The sequence below is a fragment of the Nelusetta ayraudi genome, unplaced genomic scaffold (assembly GCF_046127955.1).
Source record: "Nelusetta ayraudi isolate G7.1 ecotype Tasmania unplaced genomic scaffold, CSIRO-AGI_Nayr_v1 ptg000019l, whole genome shotgun sequence".
Taxonomy (NCBI): Eukaryota; Metazoa; Chordata; class Actinopteri; order Tetraodontiformes; family Monacanthidae; genus Nelusetta; species Nelusetta ayraudi.
Window position 1 is genome coordinate 8,252,938 of NW_027466069.1, and position 20,238 is coordinate 8,273,175.

At 50.9% G+C, this 20,238-nt stretch overlaps 3 protein-coding genes across 5 annotated transcripts; all 3 read left to right on the forward strand.

Moving 5' to 3' along the window:
* The first annotated feature begins 265 nt into the window (after window positions 1-265).
* marchf9 (membrane-associated ring finger (C3HC4) 9) lies at window positions 266-7,445 on the forward strand. The gene is made up of 4 exons (XM_076026902.1): window positions 266-1,601; window positions 4,298-4,453; window positions 5,507-5,699; window positions 6,468-7,445. Exons 1-4 carry the CDS (start codon window positions 1,257-1,259, stop codon window positions 6,821-6,823), a joined length of 1,050 nt encoding a protein of 349 aa, XP_075883017.1. The 5' UTR covers window positions 266-1,256; the 3' UTR covers window positions 6,824-7,445.
* Window positions 7,446-8,293: 848 nt separating this feature from the next.
* Window positions 8,294-15,432, forward strand: LOC142888521 (natural resistance-associated macrophage protein 2-like). Of its 3 annotated transcripts, XM_076026904.1 has the most exons (16): window positions 8,298-8,655; window positions 9,128-9,217; window positions 9,359-9,495; window positions 9,661-9,783; window positions 10,247-10,366; window positions 10,893-10,999; window positions 11,200-11,270; window positions 11,364-11,431; window positions 12,052-12,207; window positions 12,281-12,439; window positions 12,509-12,595; window positions 12,767-12,886; window positions 12,969-13,118; window positions 13,196-13,269; window positions 13,341-13,494; window positions 14,170-15,431. In XM_076026904.1, the coding sequence occupies exons 1-16, from the start codon at window positions 8,628-8,630 to the stop codon at window positions 14,275-14,277; spliced, it is 1,752 nt and encodes a 583-aa protein (XP_075883019.1). In that variant the 5' UTR covers window positions 8,298-8,627; the 3' UTR covers window positions 14,278-15,431. The 3 variants fall into 3 exon arrangements, with proteins under 3 accessions (XP_075883018.1, XP_075883019.1, XP_075883020.1); XM_076026903.1 differs by having other exon boundaries at window positions 8,294-8,655; window positions 11,200-11,431; window positions 14,170-15,432; XM_076026905.1 differs by lacking the exons at window positions 8,298-8,655; window positions 9,128-9,217 and having other exon boundaries at window positions 9,466-9,541; window positions 11,200-11,431; window positions 14,170-15,432.
* A 565-nt stretch (window positions 15,433-15,997) lies between these two features.
* Window positions 15,998-20,220, forward strand: ctdsp2 (CTD (carboxy-terminal domain, RNA polymerase II, polypeptide A) small phosphatase 2). Its single transcript, XM_076026929.1, has 7 exons — window positions 15,998-16,600; window positions 17,490-17,659; window positions 17,954-18,049; window positions 18,147-18,203; window positions 18,549-18,641; window positions 19,009-19,194; window positions 19,347-20,220. Exons 1-7 carry the CDS (start codon window positions 16,546-16,548, stop codon window positions 19,470-19,472), a joined length of 783 nt encoding a protein of 260 aa, XP_075883044.1. The 5' UTR covers window positions 15,998-16,545; the 3' UTR covers window positions 19,473-20,220.
* The last annotated feature ends 18 nt before the right edge of the window (window positions 20,221-20,238 follow it).

Below are 20,238 nucleotides of genomic sequence, written 5' to 3' on the forward strand. Positions count from 1 at the left end.
ATCATTGCCTTATTTCTATTGAATTGATATAATTTTCCATCTTTTTTGCGCTGTACCGTTGCTGTAATTGTGCAAATTTTCCCACCGTGGGATTAAGTTGTTCTATTTTTATCATTATTATTATTATTATCATTATTATTATTATTATTATTATTATTACTACTACTACTACTACTACAACAACAAGGAGAAGAAGAAGAAGACCAACTTAATCTCGGGCTGCGGTTTGTCCTTGGCGCGCTCCCTGAACGTGCTCACCGTGACTACGTCATCGGCGGGGGCTGAGGGGAGGGGTTAGAGGGTTTTCAGCACCGTGGACAGCGGCGGTTGCTCAGAGCTGCAGCCCGGAACCAGCAACACGGAGAGCGGGGAGACGCTAAAAAGCACCGACGGACGGCCGAGAGGCGGTGGGTGAACTCCGCCGCCGCTGCTGCTACTGCTTCTTCTTCTGCTGCTGCTGCTGCTGCTGCTGCTGCTGCTTCCTCTCCCTCTGACGGGGGCCGGAAGTATAGCCGCTGCGTCGGTCCAACTTCCGACCATTTTCGAGGGGACAAGGAGAAGCATCCGGAGCTCCTGCATCGATCCGAGCCATCCGACCGTCGAGGTCCAGGACGGCGGTCCGCCCGGATTCATTCGCCCGATTCCGCTCCACTTGGACTCTTTGACACGAACCGCAGTATGAGGCCGCAGACCGAGCATCGCGGCGAACATCCGGATAAATGCAAATGAGGAGCGGGCTGCTGTTTTCGATGGAGGCTGCGAGAAGCTAGAGGAGGAACAGTAGGAGGAGCAGCAGGAGAAGCAGCGGAGGAGGAGATGGAGCCGTGACGGAGCAGGATTATGTTGGTTGCCGAGAGTCCCAGCTGGAGGACGGAGCTCCGGGTTCCTCTCGGTCCGTCTCCTGCTTCGGCTGGAAAACATGTAGGCTGCTGACAACACACACTCACACACACACACCACACTACACACACACACACACACACACACACACACACACACACACACACACACACACACACACACACACACACACACTGAGCTGCCATGTTCTAGAGCGCGATGCGTTCGTTCACGGAGACTGAAAAGCATCTTCATCCAGCAGCACCGAGAGAGACTCTGCGAGCACAAACAATGAAGCCGTCAGGAGCGGCGCCTTCATCTTCATCCTCCTCCTCCTCATCCTCGGCAGGACCAGCAGCACCACGACCATAACAAGCCCGGGGGGAGGAGGGAGGGCAGCAGAACCGCGCACAAACATGTTCAAGTACCGGATCCGCATGTTTTTCAACGAGCTGAAGGTTCTGGTGTTTATGCGCTCCGACTCGAGACCGCCCGGCCCGGACCCAGACCCGGACCCGGAGCGGCGCCCCGCCATGCGGGGCCTGGGAATGGGCGGCTGCGGCTGGCCGCCCTTCGTCGACTGCCACCGCCGGCGGGACGACGACGAGGAGTACTACGGCAGTGAGCCGCGGCCCCGGAGCCTGGCCTTCGAGGACCGGGAGCCCAAGCTGCAGGTGGGCCTGGACGCCGTGTCCCTGGCCAGCACCGCCAGCAGCTTGCGGACCCCACAGTGCCGGATCTGCTTCCAGGGGCCCGAACAGGTACACAACACCACCATCCGGGTCGGGGTCAGTGGGGAAAGGGAGGGAGGAGGAGGATTCGGGATCCCGGTTCCGGTTCTGGAGCCTGCCATTTTGAGCTCCAGGTGTGGATGAGCACACAGACAGGGGGATCGATACCGATAGCGATCAGCGGCTGTGGCTGCGTCACGTGATCCGCGCTGGCTCGACGCTCAGAGCTGAACGTCGAGATGTTTCTTGACAGAATGGGAGCTGGACTGAGCTAACAGGCTAGGCTAATGAGGGTGGGGGTGGGGGTGGGGGTGAGAGGAGCGCATAGCAACAAAGAAACTTCCCATTTGTGTGTGTGTGTGTGTGTGTGTGTGTGTGTGTGTGTGTGTGTGTGTGTGTGTGAGACCCGCTCACCCCCTTCCAGGATGGAGTTCCTGGTTATTGTTTGTGTTGTTCACTTCATGTTCACAGGTTGATATTGTGGCTCAGTGGTGACTCATCCAACAGCTGACCATCACACCGACTGTCCTGTGACTGTGTGTGTGTGTGTGTGTGTGTGTGTGTGTGTTTGAATGAACGTGTACGTGTGTGCGTGCATGTGTTCACGTAAACAGTTGTTATTTCATTTTTATTATTAATTTTTCAAACAGGTCAGCACAGAGGGCTCAGGGTCGTGTCACTGCCAATGACCTGTAAGCGCCACTGTCGGTCCTGGTGGTCCAGGGCCTAGGGGACGCTGTGGGGTTGAAGTAGGATTGTGGAAGAGGACTGACTTAGGTGAAACTTCAGGGGGAAGTGTTGCTGCTGTCCCTGCAAGGCCTTCACACTGCGTGTGTGTGTGTGTGTGCGTGCGTGCGTGTGTGAGCGGTGTCTCTAAAGGTTAGCAGCACTGAGCTGGAACGTTGCTTCTTCAGTGACACACCAGATTAACACCTTTGTGTTGCTGTAAATTTCTGTGAGGTACAAAGTGTGTGTGTAAGCGTGTGTGTGTGTGTTTGTGTTTGTGAGAGAGAGAGTGAGAGAGAGAGTGAGAGAGAGAGAGAGAGAAAGAGAGAGAGAGAGAGAGAGAGAGAGAGAGAGAGAGAGAGAGTGTTGTGAAGCTGCTGTTGTTGTTGATTTCCAAAACAAATTTTTCCTTCAGATGAAAATCTCTCGAACTGACGGGCTAGCGGACTAGCGAGGCGAGCTAACTCTGTCCCTGCAACCAGCTGATGTGGAGTTAGCAGTTGGCTAAACAGGAAATTAGCACCTCACTTTCAGGAAGTCTCCAGTGATCATGTTGTTGTGGGTCAGGCAGGTCCTCCAGCCTCCACAGCCAATCAGCAGTGACACCAGCTTCTTCTGGAGTCCAGCACCGACCTGCTGGCCCTCTTGTTGTTGTGTTGCTGTTGTTGTTGGTGGTGCTACAGGATCATCATCCACATTACTGCCAGTAGTTAGGCCTTCGGTTGGTGGTTGGCTGACTCTCAGCTATGCAGGAAGGTGATTGGGCGTGATGAGGTGAGGAGTCGTGCAGCTGCTGGTCAGCACAAAACGAACTGGTTCCAGTTCCTTGGCTGGACTGTCTGGATGTTTCTTTTTTTAGTTTCTCAGAATCCTTGGACCTCCTCTGTTGTACCATCAACACTGAGCAGTTTCACACTTGATCTCATGGTTTCTGTGTCGCTGGAGAAGCAGGAGAGTAGTTTGGTGGAACTGCTGAGTCTTTTGTGATTTGGCAGCCAGTCAGCCAGCAAACAGTCAGCCAGTGAATAGTCGGCCAGTAAACAGTCAGCCAGTGAACAGTCGGCCAGTAAACAGTCAGCCAGTGAACAGTCAGCTGGTGAACAGCCAACCAGTGGACAGTCAGTCAGAGAACAGTCAGCCTGTTTACAGTCAGCCCGTGTACAGTTGGCCAGTGAACAGTCAGCCAGGGAACAGTCAGTCAGCAAACAGTCGACCAGCAAACAGTCAACAAGGGAAAGGTTAATCAGAGAGCAGTTGAACAGTGGACAGTCAGCCAGAGAACAGCTAGCTTCTGAACAGTTGACCAAAGAACAGTCAGCCAGCAAAACAGTCAGCCAGCAAAACAGTCAGCCAGTGAACAGTCGACCAGTGAACACTTGACCACTGAATAGTCAGCTGGCAAACTGTCAGCCGGAAAACAGTCTTCCAGTAAACAGTTAGCCACCAGACGGTCGACCAAACAACAGTCACCCAGTGAACAGTTGACCACTGAACAGTAAACAGGTAAACAGTCAGCCAGTCAGCAGTCAGCCAGTGAACAGTCAGCCGTGGTTGCCATAGGAACAGCCTTCAAAGTGGCCTCAGTGGTTTGGCTGTGTTCTGGCTCAGCAGAAGGAGGAGGACTGTTTTGTCTTTGAGTGGAAGCTGAAAGTTGTGCTGACCAAGGTTACGGCACACATTCATCCAATCACAGCCGAGCAGCGTTGCCATGACAACACAGACTGGGCTCATCCTGAAACACATCAGGTCTGGTTTGTTTTGAAGGAAACGAAACGTGGTCGATGGTCACACTCGCACCTTCCACACCTGCTCGGGCAGTTCATGTCGGAACATTGACTCAGACAGGAAGTGATCTCACTGAAAACAGGAAGCGACCTCACTGGGCGCCTCCTCTTGTTTAGTCCAAACTCTGTTTTCATTATTTTTAAGGATGATGATAAAACATGATGTTTTCAGGTGTGCCTGTCGTATTCATTTCCCCTCCCCTGTGTGCCCTGCAGGGGGAGCTGCTGAGTCCCTGCCGCTGCGACGGCTCAGTGCGCTGCACGCACCAGCCGTGCCTCATCCGCTGGATCAGCGAGCGAGGCTCGTGGAGCTGCGAGCTCTGCTACTTCAAGTACCAGGTGCTGGCCATCAGCACCAAGAACCCACTGCAGGTGAGTGGCTCAGTGGGGACGGGAAGATTACTTTGCAAATGGAACTGGTTACAGTTACAAGTTACCCTATTGAAAATGTAATAAGAGTGTAACTATTTAAATGATCAATCAAAGTAATGTAATTTCTTACGTTTGATTACATTTTGATTACTCTTCTAAATTTTGAATAAATGCTCTCACCTGTTAAGACCTGACAGTGTTGAGCCTCCAGCAGTACTTTGAACAACAATAACAACAAATAGCAGCCATATAACAAGGTCAATCTTCAGAAGTTCTTTGTGCTGTTATATCATTCTGAGATACAAAATCGGGGCAGCCTAACCTACTATCTTTTAAATCAACAAACCCAAGGATTTGCCTGCTAAACCAACCGTTTAACATTTCATTTAACAACCAATGAACCCCATTGAAAAAGGCATCTGACAACATTTTTGCACACATTCCAAATCAAACTTTCATCTCTGGAGGGAAACGGAGAGGGATGGTGCTGCTGCCAAGCCAGTGCACGAGAAAACCATGCAAGGCAACAAAAATAAAATGAGTCAACATAAAGCCCTGCCTTTTTTGTTAAAATTAGGTCAGATGTAGTTAGAATTGTAATCATGAATAATTCAACAACTAAAAATGTTTGCCATCTGCAAACTTTTTGACTCAAGAGGTTCTAAAACGTGACAGAGGGGGTTGGAGCAGGAGCAGATAGATGGAGCGTTTTGGTGACCCACCTCATAGGATGAAAAAATATATCATGGAATACGTAGAAAACGTGCTTTAATGTCAATTGAAAATGAACAAAAGCAAAATTACTACAAAATATGTGTCTTTGAAGCCCCACAATATTCAGTTCTTTATTGAAATGACTCTTTAAACACTGAAAAAATGCATGAAATTCAGCTATTTCATGACTTACTATTAATATGATTTCTTCAATGTTCGACGGGCCAGATTAAGAAGCTTAACAGGCTGCATATGGCCCCCGGGCCGTAGTTTGCCCATGCCTGCACTAGAATAATACTAGAATATTTTATGTGCGTGTGTGTGTGTGTGTGTGTGCAGTGGCAGGCCATCTCTCTGACGGTGATCGAGAAGGTCCAGATCGCCGCCATCATCCTGGGCTCACTCTTCCTCATCGCCAGCATCTCCTGGCTGGTGTGGTCGTCGCTCAGCCCCTCGGCCAAGTGGCAGCGGCAGGACCTGCTCTTCCAGATCTGCTACGGCATGTACGGCTTCATGGACATCGTCTGCATCGGTGAGCCACAAGGCACAAGGGGGCGTTTTGTGTGTGTGTGTGTGTGTGTGTGTGTGTGTGTGTGTGTGTGTGTGTGTGTGTGTGTGTGTGTGTGTGTGTGTGTGTGTGTGTGTGAGAGGCAGTGCGTAAAGGTTGATGGGGGGCGGAGTCAGGAGCTGGGCGGGAGGTCCGGGGGGAGCAGATGGCGGCTGAGGTGGAGGAGCGACGGAGGAGCCTCCTGATTGGCTGAAAACAGGCGGCCATCTGCAGCGGGTTGCGAGCCAAGAGGAGCCGCTGCTTCATCTGGTCGACCTTCATCTCTAGTCTCCTCCATCTCTACCTCTCTCCTCCTCCTCCTCCTCCCCCGTACCTCCTCCGTGCCTCCTCTGCGCCTCCTCCACCTCCTTCATCTCTCCGTCTTCTCTCCATCTCCTCCATCTCTACCTCTCCTCCTCACCCTATCCCCCCCAATCCTCCACCACCTCCTCCTAACCCCACCTCCTCCCCCGCTCCTCCTTCCACCCCCTCCTCCCCCGCCTCCTCCTCCCACCCCCTCCTCCCCGTCCACTACTCCTCCACCTCCTTCATCTCTGTTCTTCCATCTCTCCTTCTCTCTCCTCCACCACCTCCTCCTCACCCCTCCACCTCCTTCATCTGTCTCCTCCATCTCTCCCTCTCTCTCCCCCTTCCCCTCCCCCACCCTATTATTGTTATTATTATTATTATATATTATTATTATTATTATTATTATTATTATTATTATTATTATTATTATTATTATTATTCCAGGCCTCATCATCCACGAGGGGTCGTCGGTCTACCGGATCTTCAAGCGCTGGCAGGCCGTCAACCAGCAATGGAAGGTCCTGAACTATGAGAAGTCCAAAGACCTGGGCGACCCGTTGTCCTCCGGGGGCAAGGCAGGGAATCGTGGTGGCGGCGGCGGCCGTGGCAACCCCAGCGGGTTGTCCGGCAGCAGCGGCAGCGGCGGAGTGGGCCGGCAGAACCGCCGCAGGTTCAGAACTATTCTCCACCACCACTGCGGCTACACCATCCTGCACATCCTGAGCCAGCTGAGGCCCAACGACCCGCGGATCAGCGCCGCCGCCAACCGCGAGGTGGTGATGAGGGTCACCACTGTATGAGGGGAGGGGCCCCGCGACACAGACTGCTGAGGCAGCGAGGAAGTTCTCCTCCTGGTTCCTCTTCAATGACATTAAAAGAGACGTGAAACAGCGAGGAGGAGCAGGAGGAACCGGAGGAGGAGGAGCAGGAAGAGGAGTCAGCGGCCACTCTTTGCTTCCTTCCTCCTGCTCTGATTTCTATCGATTCTTTCTTTTTGGTTTTGTTTTTTACTCACTTTGATTTTTTGTACCAAGTTTGATTTTAACAGGAAACCGTGTGAACTCGGCGATCTTTGACCTTTTTTTTTCTCCCAAGACGGCCGTAAAAAAAACAAAACACTGAACCAGACGGACCAGGTGGCGGCTGATTGGATCGGCGTCACGTGACCTTCCTGCAATAAGACAAGGCGTTACAGGACATCCACAGGGAAGCTTTTGCATGGGGTTATGATTTTTCTTCATCACATGACATGAACACGTGACAGGATTTGCTCTACTTCGAATGGTGCTTGCCAAAATAAACACTTTGAAAAAAAAAACAACCCGTCTGATTTCATTGCACCAACTTTTTTTGTCCACTTCAGGGCAGCGTTGCCCGTGTTCGGGTGTTGGATCGATTGACGGATTAAAGATGCGGATCAGATGAAGGTGTGAGTCTCTTCCTTTCCTCGATCAGCATGTTTGGACTCCTCAGGTTGGGAGGTCAGAGGTCACACCGGGAGCGGCTTCACGCCATTAATAGGAGCACGTGCAAGCAGCTACCACTAGGAGATGCACTTTAGGGCAATTATATTGCTAAATATATTGCTAATAGCGCAATACAAAACAATAGACCTTGGAATTAGAGCACAAAATAATAAAACCATAATTTAAAATACACATCAAAGAATAACCTATGAACCTGATTCTCTACTGAGTCACACTAATGAGCTGACCAGCATAAAATAAAAGACTGTGTTGATTAAACTATTACTTCTTTCCCTCTCAGATAAATTTGGAGGATTCATATTAATAATTCAGAATAAAGGTAGTAAGTGACTAAACATGGGGACACCTGTTGACCATGTTTATTACTGACAGGAATTACATGAAGTCCAAAGGACATGAAGAACTTTATTCACACCGACAATCGATCCGCACTACCAATCACTGCCCTCCAGCAAATCCAATCTCTTGATTCCGATTTTGTTGTGTTTGGCGCCCCCCAGTGGCTACTCCCTTGCTGTTCACCAAAAGGACGAGTAAACAATCTGCTGGGTCTCTTGCCACCCACAAGGGGGCGGCAAACACAGATTAATACAGCACATTATTATTATTATTATTATTATTATTATTATTATTATTATTATTATTATTACTATTATTATTACTGTATAATAATAATAATAATAATAATAATAATAATAATAATAATAATATATCGGGTGATTATGTGCTTATTGTCAGATAAATATCCAGTTCGGAGGCATTAAAATTTTAGTTTTTGTTTCATCAACATTTCATAGAAATCCGTGTCATTTGTTATTCTGCTGTCATGACAAATGAATCCGTTTAAGTTCTTGACTTTATTTTGTGGCAGCCACACTGTGCTCAACATTTATTTTGAAGTGAAACAAAAGAACTGTCGAGTTTCCTGCAGATCGTAAACCGGGATATGTGACGTGTGTGTGGCAGCGGCCCGGGTTCACGCAGAAGCCCCGCCTCCTCCACCCGTACCTGTCCGTTGAGTTCACTTCGCACCTGCAGCGTCCGGTCGTGTGTCGACCGGAAATCTGGGACAAGACCCGTAAGTGGGCCACAAGGAGCCGAAGAAAGAGGACTGAAGATGAAGCTGTTTTCGAACCTGCGCTCAGGTGAGTGCCCGCCGAAGAGACCCGGCGCGACAGGTCACGTGATTGCAGGTGGGATTCTTCCGGTGTCGTAAGCACAACTGGGAACTTTTTTTTTTTACACTGTAACCTCCTGTACTGCCGAGAGCCCTCAGGCGGTGACGTCATAGCCACGAAACTTTAACTTCTGAGAGCCTCATTGGTAGCTCGACAGCAACACGTCTCACAGGTCACAGAGGACACACACACGCACACACGCACCTTGACAGGGAACTGAGCTACAGTTAGTTTCTGCCGGCATCTGAATATCAGAAATGATGAGTATTAATCATCATACTCTAATGAACACGACGTCGTTACCTGTAAGAATCCGCTTCCTCCAGGATAAAACAAACTGGCACTGGGTCTGCCTGTTCCACCTGTTTCTCCTCTCACTCTGTGTGTGTGTGTGTGTGTGTGTGTGTGTGTGTGTGTGTGTGTGTGTGTGTGTGTCCAGTCAGAAACTCGCCACCTGAGAGCATCCACATCTCATCGCTGCCTCCCAGTGTCCCCGCAGAAGAGGGGCCTCCAGCAGCAAGTCCACAAGGTGTGTGTGTGTGTGTGTGTGTGTGTGTGTGTGTGTGTGTGTGTGTGTGTGTGTGTGTGTGTGTGTGTGTGTGTGTGTGTGTGTGTTGCGCGCACGATTGCAGGATGTACTTCCACTCATTGCAAGTGTGTGTGTGATCAGGAGATACGGTGGAGGAGAACACACTCACTCCCATACAATGGATCACTCCACACAACCAGAACCTCGACCCGGGGAGCAACAGCACCTACCTGGACCAGCAACTTTCGGTCCCTAAGGAACCTGAGGAGCACCGTGAGGTGAACAACCAGCGCCCTCTAGCGCTATGTCCTATTCACCCAGCAGGTGTGAACAGATAATCTGTTGCCGCAGTATCGGTGCCAGATTATTCTCTGTTCCCTGTTAATTTGAGTGTAAACGGTGAGATAACAGATGGTGACAGCGTCTGCTCATCTGCACCACAGAGCTGGATTAGCCTCCGTAAACTGTGGGCCTTCACTGGGCCGGGCTTTCTCATGAGCATCGCCTACCTGGACCCAGGTAACATCGAGTCAGACCTGCAGTCTGGTGCCAAAGCTGGCTTCCAGGTAATTATTGGCCGATTGTTTGATCTATAAAATATCAGATGGTTCCAGTATAATACCTCATGTTGGCAATAAGTAGGAATAATCTGCTGATGCTTGAGTAGCACCGCAGGATGTAGCGACAGTTAGCTCTCTTAACCACAGTTAGCTACAGTTTGCTCTATTAGCTACAGTTAGCTCTGTCAGCGTAGTTCCGACAGTTAGCTCTGTTAACCACAGTTAGCTACAGATGACCACAGTTTGCTACAGATAACTATAGTTTACTACAGTTAGCTCTGTTTGCTACAGTTAGCTTTCTTAGCCACAGTTGGCTACAGATAACCACAGTTTGCTACAGTTTGTTCTATTAGCTACAGTTAGCTCTGTTCGCGGATTTCCCACAGTTAGCTCAGTGAGCCACTGTTAGCCAGTGGGCGTGGATCCACCTGAGAGCCAGTCTGACTCCGCCCCCTGCTGTCCCCCTCAGCTCCTCTGGGTGCTGCTTTCCGCCACCATTATCGGCCTGCTTCTGCAACGACTGTCAGCACGACTGGGCGTGGTCAGCGGGATGCACCTGGCTGAAGTCTGCCACCAGCAGTACCGCACTGTGAGTACCGTGATTTCCTCCGGTTCCTGAACGCAACACCAATGCCGCCACTGTGTGTTTAATGCAGATATAGCAATTCTAGCTGCATTAAACACACAATTCAGGTTTTCGTTATCAATACACCTCCATACAAATATTTAGTGTCAGTTTGTTCACTGTCAGCCTGTCACATGACCTAACATATCTGCAGGAAGTGGATTAAGAATTAGATGAGTTAATGAATGAGATGATGGCTAATTATTAGTTACCGATTGTGTCAGATGAAAAGGTGATGTTGTTAGAAGAAAGTAGAGAGAAGCAGGAAGAACCCCCACCACCACCTGCAGAGGGCGCTACTGGGTGCTACTCAAACAATGCCCCATTTGTCACTGGTTGTGATCTTTAGAAAACCTGAGTGAGCAGAAACCCAAGAGGTCAGAAGAGCCAGTCAGCTGCAGGGTCAACGTTCGCCAGGCATTTAAAGTTGAATCACGGCGTGTTATGTGACCTGCATCTCTTGAGTGCCTTGTTTGTCCCGAGTGTCCAGGTGCCCCGGATCATCCTGTGGCTGATGGTAGAGCTGGCCATCATCGGCTCCGACATGCAGGAGGTCATTGGCTGTGCCATCGCCTTCAACCTGCTATCAGCGGGCAGGTGAGCGGCCTTCAGTGTCATTTCACTGGCTGCCAGTAGGGGGAGACGTGCAAGAAATCACAACTTCCTATAGTCGCTGGCTGCAGTCCAGAATTAAGTGTGTGTGTGTGTGTGTGTGTGTGTGTGTGTGTGTGTGTGTGTGTGTGTGTGTGTGTGTGTGTGTGTGTGTGTGTGTGTGTGTGTGTGTGTGTGTGTGACAGGATACCTCTGTGGGCAGGAGTCCTCATCACCATCATCGACACCTTCTTCTTCCTCTTACTGGATAAATACGGTCACTTCCTGCTTCTTTGCTTGACAACATTTGCCATCAAGCCACAGAGATCCACAGCCAACCAATCAAAGCTCTGTCTTTCTTCTTGTGCAGGTCTGAGGAAGTTGGAGCTACTCTTTGGTTTGCTCATCAGCATCATGGCCATCATGTTTGGATACGAGGTAAAACACCCACCATCCATTATCCATCCATCTGTCATCATCCATCTGTGCATCCATTCACCCACCCATCCATCCTCTCATCTATCTACCCATCCATTAATCCAACCATCCATCCAACTATTCAACCATCCGTCCATCCATCCGTCCATCCATTCATCCGTCATCATCCATCCAACATCCATCCATCCATCTGTCCATCCATCCATCCATCCATCTGCCATCCATCCGTCATCATCCATCCAACATCCATCCATCCTTTCATCCATCTACCCATTCATTCATCCAACCATCCATCCAACTATTCAACCATCCGTCCATCCATCCGTCATCATCCATCCGTCCATCCATCCTTCCATCATCATCCATCCAACATCCATCCATCCATCATCCATCACATTCATTCATTCTTCAATCCAACCATCCATCTGCCATCTATCCATTATCATCCATCTGTCCATCCATCCATCCGTCATCATCCATCTGTCCGTCCATCCATCTATTATCATCCATCCATCCATCATCCATCCACTGCTCAGCCATTAGAGTTGTATGTCTTGTGTGGTTCTGATGTGGCCGGTTGTGGATCCGGTGTGACTGGTTGTGTTTCTGCTCTGGTCCAGTATGTGGTGGTGGGTCCAGACCAGGGCCAGCTGCTGAAGGGGATGTTCGTGCCTCAGTGTGAGGGCTGCGGTCCGGCCCAGCTCACTCAGGCCGTGGGCATCGTGGGCGCCGTCATCATGCCTCACAACATCTATCTGCACTCGGCCCTGGTCAAGGTGAGCCCCTCCTTCACTCCGCACTCCCCTCTCCAATCAGGGTGCCTGTATAACCGTGAGGGCCTCCTTCCAGTCCAGAGAGATAGATCGCTCCAACAGGAAGGAGGTGAAGGAGGCCAACAAGTACTTCTTCATCGAGGCATCCATGGCACTCTTTGTGTCCTTCCTCATCAATGTCTTCGTGGTGGCCGTGTTTGCGGAGGCTTTCCACGGACGCAGCAACAGTGAGGTGGTGAGTGTCTCTCCTCCCCCTGCAGCCTTACCTGGTTTTCTGCTCTACATCTGAGTTTGTCTGCTCCAGTTCACCGCCTGCAACGAATCAGGAAGTCCTCACAGCCATCTGTTCCCTGTCAACAACCAAACCCTGGAGGTGGACATCTACAAGGGGGTAAGACCCTTCTGAGTTTTAATATACTTGTTCTCTATTCCTTGGTTCTGGTTACCGGTTCCTGGGTGCTAGCTCCTGGTGCTGGTTCGAGGTTCCTAGTTCCTGGTTTGCAGCTCCTGAGACCTGGTTCTTGGTTCCTGGCCCCTGCTGCTGAGCTGTTTGTGTTTTCAGGGTGTGGTCCTGGGCTGCTTCTTTGGCCCGGTGGCCCTCTACATCTGGGCAGTGGGGATCCTGGCAGCAGGTCAGAGCTCCACCATGACTGGGACCTACTCGGGCCAGTTTGTAATGGAGGTCAGTGGAGAGGTGGTGGTGGTGGTGTTTGAACAACGAGCCGGGAAGCAGCTGCCAGCCTGACCTCCTCTCTTTCGCCCAGGGCTTCTTGAATCTTCGCTGGTCGCGATTTGCACGAGTCCTGCTGACCCGCTCACTGGCCATCACTCCTACACTGCTGGTGGCCATCTTCCAGGACATCCAGCGCCTGACGGGAATGAACGACTTCCTCAATGTGCTGCAGAGCCTGCAGGTGAGTCTTAGTTGCCGTCACCTGTCACAGCTCTGACTCACGAAAAGGACAAAAAGCACTTTTTGGTTTCTTTGCAGCTGCCCTTTGCCCTCATCCCGATCCTGACCTTCACCAGTCTGCCCTCTGTCATGGCTGAGTTCTCCAACGGCCTGTGAGTTCCTCCTCCTCTGGTCAGTCCCGTGATGCTCCAGCAGTCTCATGATCCTACTACGTCTCCTGCAGGTTTTTCCGGGTGGGCGGCGGCCTGCTGATCGTGCTGGTGTGTGCCATCAACATGTACTTTGTGGTCATCTACGTGGCGGCGCTCCACAGCGTGTGGCTCTACGTGCTAGCGGCATTCCTCTCCGTGGCCTACCTGAGCTTCGTGGGATACCTGGTGGGTCTTCTGACGGAGAATCTCGGGCACGTCCTGGCTCTCGGTTGCAATGCAGGCAGTGGCGAAGAGTAAACGGCGGCAACCTGTGGGCAGTTTAGTTTTTTTTTTTTTTACAAATCTTAGCTTAGCATTAGCGCTGGAAAAACACTTACATATCTCTGTAGAGCAGGCATGGACAAACTACAATCCGGTGGCCATATGCGGCCCGTTAAGCTTCTTAATCCAGCCCGCCAAACTTAAAGAAATTATATTAATAGTAAGTAATAATAAAATTGCTGTATTTCATCGATCTTATCAGTGTTCTTACGCTAAATACCATGGGGCTTCAAGGACACATTTGGTGGTAAATTTGCTTTTGTTAATTTTCAATTGAAATTAAATGATATCCCATGATATATTTGTTCCTCCTATGAGGTTCGTTACCAAAACACCTCATCCATCTGCTCCTGCTCCTGCTCCCTCTGTCAAATTTTAGAAGGCGCCGCAGCGCCACCAGTCAAAAAGTTTACCCAGCCCTGGTCCAGTGAAATGAGAGGTGGTGATTGGCTGATGAGGGAACCTGCACCAGATCAGGGGATGTTCAGATGCTTCTCCTCACACCTACAGCCTCGCCTGTTAGACTCCTCTCATTCCTCCGTGGTGTTGTGTGTTGTTGTGTCGTTGTGTGCGCTGCAGAGCTGGCTGTGTCTCATCGCTCTGGGATGCTCCTTCCTGGACCCCGCCACCAGGAGGCAGAATGACACCACCATCCTCATCCAGCAGCAGCCTGAGTTTGACACCTGAACCCAAGCGGCAGCGGAGACGGTGGAGGTCAGCGGCTCTGGACGGAGCAGCGGTCGGTCCAGTCCAGTCCAGCCTATTTCGGTCCAGACCGGTTTAATCAGCGAGTGGTGGAAACCTCAGGAACAGACAGAAGATGATGAAATACTAATGAGATAATAATTCTGAATTACTGAAATGAACCAGAACTCTTAAATTGTTGGTTAATGGACAGCGACTGTTTGACCATGCAGGGAATTCCGTGAGTTCACCTCATCTGAAGCTTGCCTCGTCTCTGTTTCATTCTGTGATCAATGGACTGCATGTAGTTTTAGTGATTGTCCACACGGGGTCGGTGGAGCCCGGGAGACGAGATGCAGCAGGAGTTGTTGTGTGTCCGTCTCACCGCACCGTGTTGTGTAACCTGTTGGCGGAGGCGGACCAACAGGTTTTTCTTTGCGTTGAGCGTTTTTTTTCCCTAGGATGGGGGAGGGTTATGTAAGAGGGGAGGCTCCTCCCACCGCCCCTCGCTGCTGCTGCTGCTGCTGCTGTTGTTTTTCTCAATGAGCCAAAGTGTCCCTGCCTCGCCAGAAGGCCTCTTTCCTGGAAGGCCGGCCTCACAGGGGCCACTGGGCGGGGCGGGGATGGGGTAGAGGGTAGTCTCATGACTCAAGAGCCAGCAGACTGGTCCAGCATGGTCCTGGTCCAACCTGGTCTAGGTCCAGCCTCGTTCCGGACCTCCAACCCACAAGCACCAACACTTGTGTGTGTGTGTGTGTGTGTGTGTGTGTGTGTGTGTGTGTGTGTGTGTGTGTGTGTGTGTGTGTGTGTGTGTGTGTGTGTGTGTGTGTGTGTGTGTTCTACCTCACTGAAATGATTAATGGTATTTTATTGGTTTTGTGCTCTGATTGGACGACATGTCTTTAATCTGTGTTGATTCTGAGTTTTGACGACTGAATAAAATTCACACAGATTTGATTGGCTGCTGAATTTTAGGACGACAGCAGAGTGCTTTGTCATCTCTTGTCTCTCAGATCACTTTGTTGATCTCTTTCTGACTCGCTGTTTGTTTCCTGCTGAGAGGAAATGTGTGAGCGCTGTGTGTAGCTACTTCAGCTGGTTGCATTTTTTTCCTTCGTATTTATAAATTTAGACAATACAAGATATATTCCTATTGGTTTCACACTGTCGGTCACACTGATTTTAAAGAGACTGTACTCTGTTTACTATGTCCTGTGCCGAGCAGGTTCAACAGACCCACTGTCTGGGCTCCAGGAGAAACAGGCCAAACAATGGGGAAAGAAATAATCAAAATTCATGTGAGACATTATTGAACAGCAATTTTTTTTTTACATCTTTTAAAGGAATATTTATTTAGATATTATTAGTTACAATTACCATCTGACATTTTCATATCTTTTTAATGTGGGATGAAAAGAGAAAATGACCTGATGTTGGAAAATGAAGATGACTGTTGACCATTTTCAGTTTTTAACGGGGGCAGCGATGTAGTGCGCAGCACAAACCAAGGAAAGATGATATGAAACGACTCTAAAGTCAGTGGGATGACAGCGGCAGGTGCGGTGCGGTGCGGTGCGGTGCGGTGCGGTCTCAAAGGAACGAGCAGCGTTGGAATGTGTCGCTGCGGAGCGTGCGGGCCCGGGGAGGAATGCCTCGACCACGCCCCCTTCTCCTCCAGGGCGTCCAATCGCGGAGCGCCGACCGTTTCAAGGCGCCCGCGGAGTCCCAAACGGAGAAAAACAAACCGTCGGAGAGGAGCAGAACCGCCGCCCGACGGCCCGAATCGACCCAAATTACGTTCTGACGCTACCGGAGTGGGCTTAACGAGCGGTCAGCGGCAGTTTTCGGCCGTCCGTCTGCTCTTCCCGCCGGTGTTGTTTATGTGTAGTAAAGGGGCGCCTTGAAACCGACCCCCGTGCCCCATTTCCTCGGTTGTTTTCCTGCTGCTGGATTCTCCATGTTGTCGCTGCGAGGAGGAACACGACGGCTCGGGAGGGCCGCTGCTGGTGCTGCTGCTGATGATGCTCGGCGGTGAGAGCGACACACACACTACCAGCACCAGCCGTCCAACACAGCCTGGGTCGGACCACCCTCTCTGCCTTCGTAACGGAACCTCCGCGCAACGAGCCGAGCCCAAGCCGTCCGGGAGCCCGGGAGACGACACGTTGAGTCGGTGCTGGTGCTGAGTCCGCTCGGGCCGATGAGGGATGCCCCTCGCCGGCGCTCCGGGATACGACCAGCAGAGGACTCGTTGGCCGCCGTCATTGTCAGATGGAAAGTTCTGTTATCACCCAGGTGCACAAAGAGGACGTGAGCCCGAAAACAGGTGTGTGTGTGTGTGTGTGTGTGTGTGTGTGTGTGTGTGTGTGTGTGTGTGTGTGTGTGTGTGTGAGAAAGAGAGAGAGATGAGGAAGCCCGTGTGACAGCTGAGCTTTGGCGCCCTTTCAGCCTCCCTACAGACCCGCCACACCGTCTCTTATGTAACCGCCGCTCGGTGTCTCTGTTTTGTGGGACTCTCGGCTAGTCCGGGACCGGGACTTGGGAACTTGACTTGGGGACCGGACCCGGGGGAGTGAGAACCCCCGCTTGTCAGCTCAAACTGGGAACCAGCGGCGGTGCCCGTATTGCCTGCAGTTCCCAGTGGGCGGCTGTTGGCGGCGCCTCACCGCTGGTGCCGCGCTGTTGACAGCGGAATGCGCTGTTGACACGCCCCTTCTGGCCACGCCCCTCGCAACGCTGCTGATTGGTCAGCCACCTGGCTGCGAACATGGCGCTCAGGCTACTGCGTGTTTGTTAACGCGCTGCTGTGTGTGTGTGTGTGTGTGTGTGTGTGTGTGTGTGTGTGTGTGTGTGTGTGTGTGTGTGTGTTACGTCACGAACCTCGGACTAAAGTCAGTATTTATGCAAAAAATTGTGTAGTGAGGAGTTGTTGTTGTGACTGCAGAATGTCGGTCTGTTCACATGTGACATTAAACATTAGCAGGTGTGTGTGTGTGTGTGTGTGTGTGTGTGTGTGTGTGTGTGTGTGTGTGTGTGTGTGTGTGTGTTTTCCTGCCCTTTGTGGTTATGTAACTTGCAGCAGCACTGAAACAGATGATGATGAAGATGGTGGCTGCTTGTGTTTTGCTGTATTCCCCATAATTTCCTGTGTGTGTGTGTCTCTGTGTTGTAAATCTCACACGATGACATCACAAGCGTTTCCACCCACCCTGCAGGTCAGGTGAGCCGCTCCTCGCTCAAGCAGCCGCGGAGTTGTAACCTCTTGAAGGCGCTCTTCTGCTGCCTCAAGCCTCAGGATGGGCCCAAACCGCAGCCGACACCGCCACCACTGGCGCCGTCCCAGCAGCCCCTGCTGGACTCACAGGACAGTGGAATGGTCGCCAAGGTAACACTGCTACTGCTGCTGCTGTTGTTGTTGTTGCTAGCATCTTTAGCTGTCCGTCTGAGAGGCTGGGCCATGTGACCATACTGGTGTGCGTTGGGGTGAAGACTGTTGTTATGAATCAATGAGGCTGCTTGCATCATGTGACATCTGGAATAATAAGTGAGAGAGTCACAGGAGTTGTTCTAACCTGACGTCATTGTGTGTGTGTGTGTGTGTGTGTGTGTGTGTGTGTGTGTGTGTGTGTGTGTGTGTGTGTGTGTGTGTGTGTGTCTGTCTGTCTGTCTGTCTGTCCAGGAGCCGTGCCTTCTCCCTGAGGTGACAGCCCAGGACCAGGGGAAGATCTGTGTGGTCATTGACCTGGACGAGACACTGGTCCACAGCTCCTTTAAGGTAATGCAGTGATGTAGTGATGCGCAATGGTGATGTCATTACTGTGTGTGTGTGTGTGTCAATGAAGCGTCTCACAACAACTTCTGTTCTCCTGCAGCCCATCGATAACGCAGACTTCATCGTTCCTGTGGAGATCGAGGGGACCACACACCAGGTACTTGTGTGTGTGTGTGTGTGTGTGTGTGTGTGCGCGTTCTTACGTTTGCAGTGGGTGAACGGGGCCCTCTACTGTCCAGATGGACGAACATGACGATGGGTGAAGCTGGATCTCCTGGTTCCTCCTCTGTGGGCCACAGCCTGGTTCAAGTAATCCAGGATAGGCTGGTTCCCTGCCGGCTCGGCCTACTCTCGATTACTTGTTTCAGGAAGTGGCCGCCAGCAGCCAATGAACACACACATGCACACACGGAAGGACGAGCAGGTGGAGGCGGCGGGACGCTGGGATACTGATGCTGATGACGGTGGTGGAGGTCCTGAAGCCGTGTGGTGTCGTCTACAGGTGTACGTCCTGAAAAGGCCCTACGTGGACGAGTTCCTGCAGAGGATGGGCGAGCTGTTTGAGTGTGTGCTGTTCACCGCCAGCCTGGCCAAGGTCAGTAGCTGCCTGCCCAAAGTCAATAGGTCCTGGGGGCTCAGTGTGGGCTCCACAACCTGAAGTCCTGAAGTCAATTCACGCTCCACTGTCATATGACTCTGCCTCCTGCCGTGTCTCTCTGCCTGGTTAGCTCGCCTGCTAGCTGTTAGCATCCTCAGCTCTGAACCCCTACTACCTGATAGAATCTCAGTTTCAGTAGCTCCGCCTCCAGTCACTGCCTGGCACGATCTGGTGCCGTTAGACTAACAGAACCTAGCGCTGGTGTGTTGCTTTCCGTCATGTAGCCACAACCTCGTCTTATTAGCCCTCTGTCACTTGCTCCCGCCCCCCCACCTCCTTCTCCACCTACTGCCCCATCTCACAGTACGCTGACCCAGTGACAGACCTGCTGGACCAGTGCGGTGTGTTCCGCACTCGTCTGTTCCGGGAGTCGTGTGTGTTCCACCAGGGCTGCTACGTCAAAGACTTGAGCCGGCTGGGCCGAGACCTGCACAAGACCCTGATACTGGACAACTCGCCCGCCTCCTACATCTTCCACCCACACAATGCCGTGAGTCAGCACGCCACATCATCACCACCATCCATATCATCACCACCATGACCATCATCATCATCAGCTGGTTTCGACTTCATCAATGATTAGAAATGATTCCTGTGTCAGTCACTCACTCAGATCTCACCGCTCTGTTGTTCCCCCTGCAGGTTCCCGTACTGTCGTGGTTTGATGACGTGGAAGATGGCGAGCTGCTCAATCTCCTCCCGGTGTTTGAGGAGCTGAGCGGCGCCGAGGACGTGTACGCCCGGCTGGACCAGCTGCGTGGACTCTAGGGTTCTGAACCAGCGTCCTTGGCACTCCCCTCTGTTGTCGTTGTCATCTCATCCTTGTGCCTTTTGTGCGACAAAATATACACTCATCCTCTCCTCCTTTTTTGAAAAGTTCCAGCAGTTTTATACACTTTTTTGATTTGGTTTTTATAAGGAAATCTATTTTTCAAAGGTTCTTCTATGCAACCCAGTACTGTAACTCCAGCAGCGGGGATGTCGCTGTTGCTAAAATGAGCGTAGCCTTATCTGGTGTGAGCTGTGACAACACTTTTGATTATTTTTTTTTCCCCCCTTCATGGTTTTAGTTGACAGAAAGTCAGATGGTGCCTAAGGAAACACTGGTACTTGAAATGATCACCTGTTCTGTTTTTATCATGTGAGAGCAATTTTATTTTTATTTATTGGCCAAAATCTGATGCTGTTCTCCAATGTTTTGTATGCCTGACGCTATGGGAAGCTGGCCTTGTGTGGCTGTGAGATCTGTGCCTAAACATAACAAGACTCTGATTCTCACAGACCATCGCATCCTGAAGCAACTCAGTATTTTTTTTTCTTCTTTCTAAAAAAAAAAAAATTAGGTTTTTTTTGGGGGGGCGGGAGCTTTTTTTCTACAATGTTTCATGTATGATATAGTCGACATCTGCATGTGAAATCTTAGATTTTCTATCAGTTGTGACCAAAGTGTTTGTGTACCAGACCAAAAGTCCAGACATGGTGCTGCCAACATTTTCAATAAACAAGGTGAGATTCACATGTTTGTGTTCCTCTT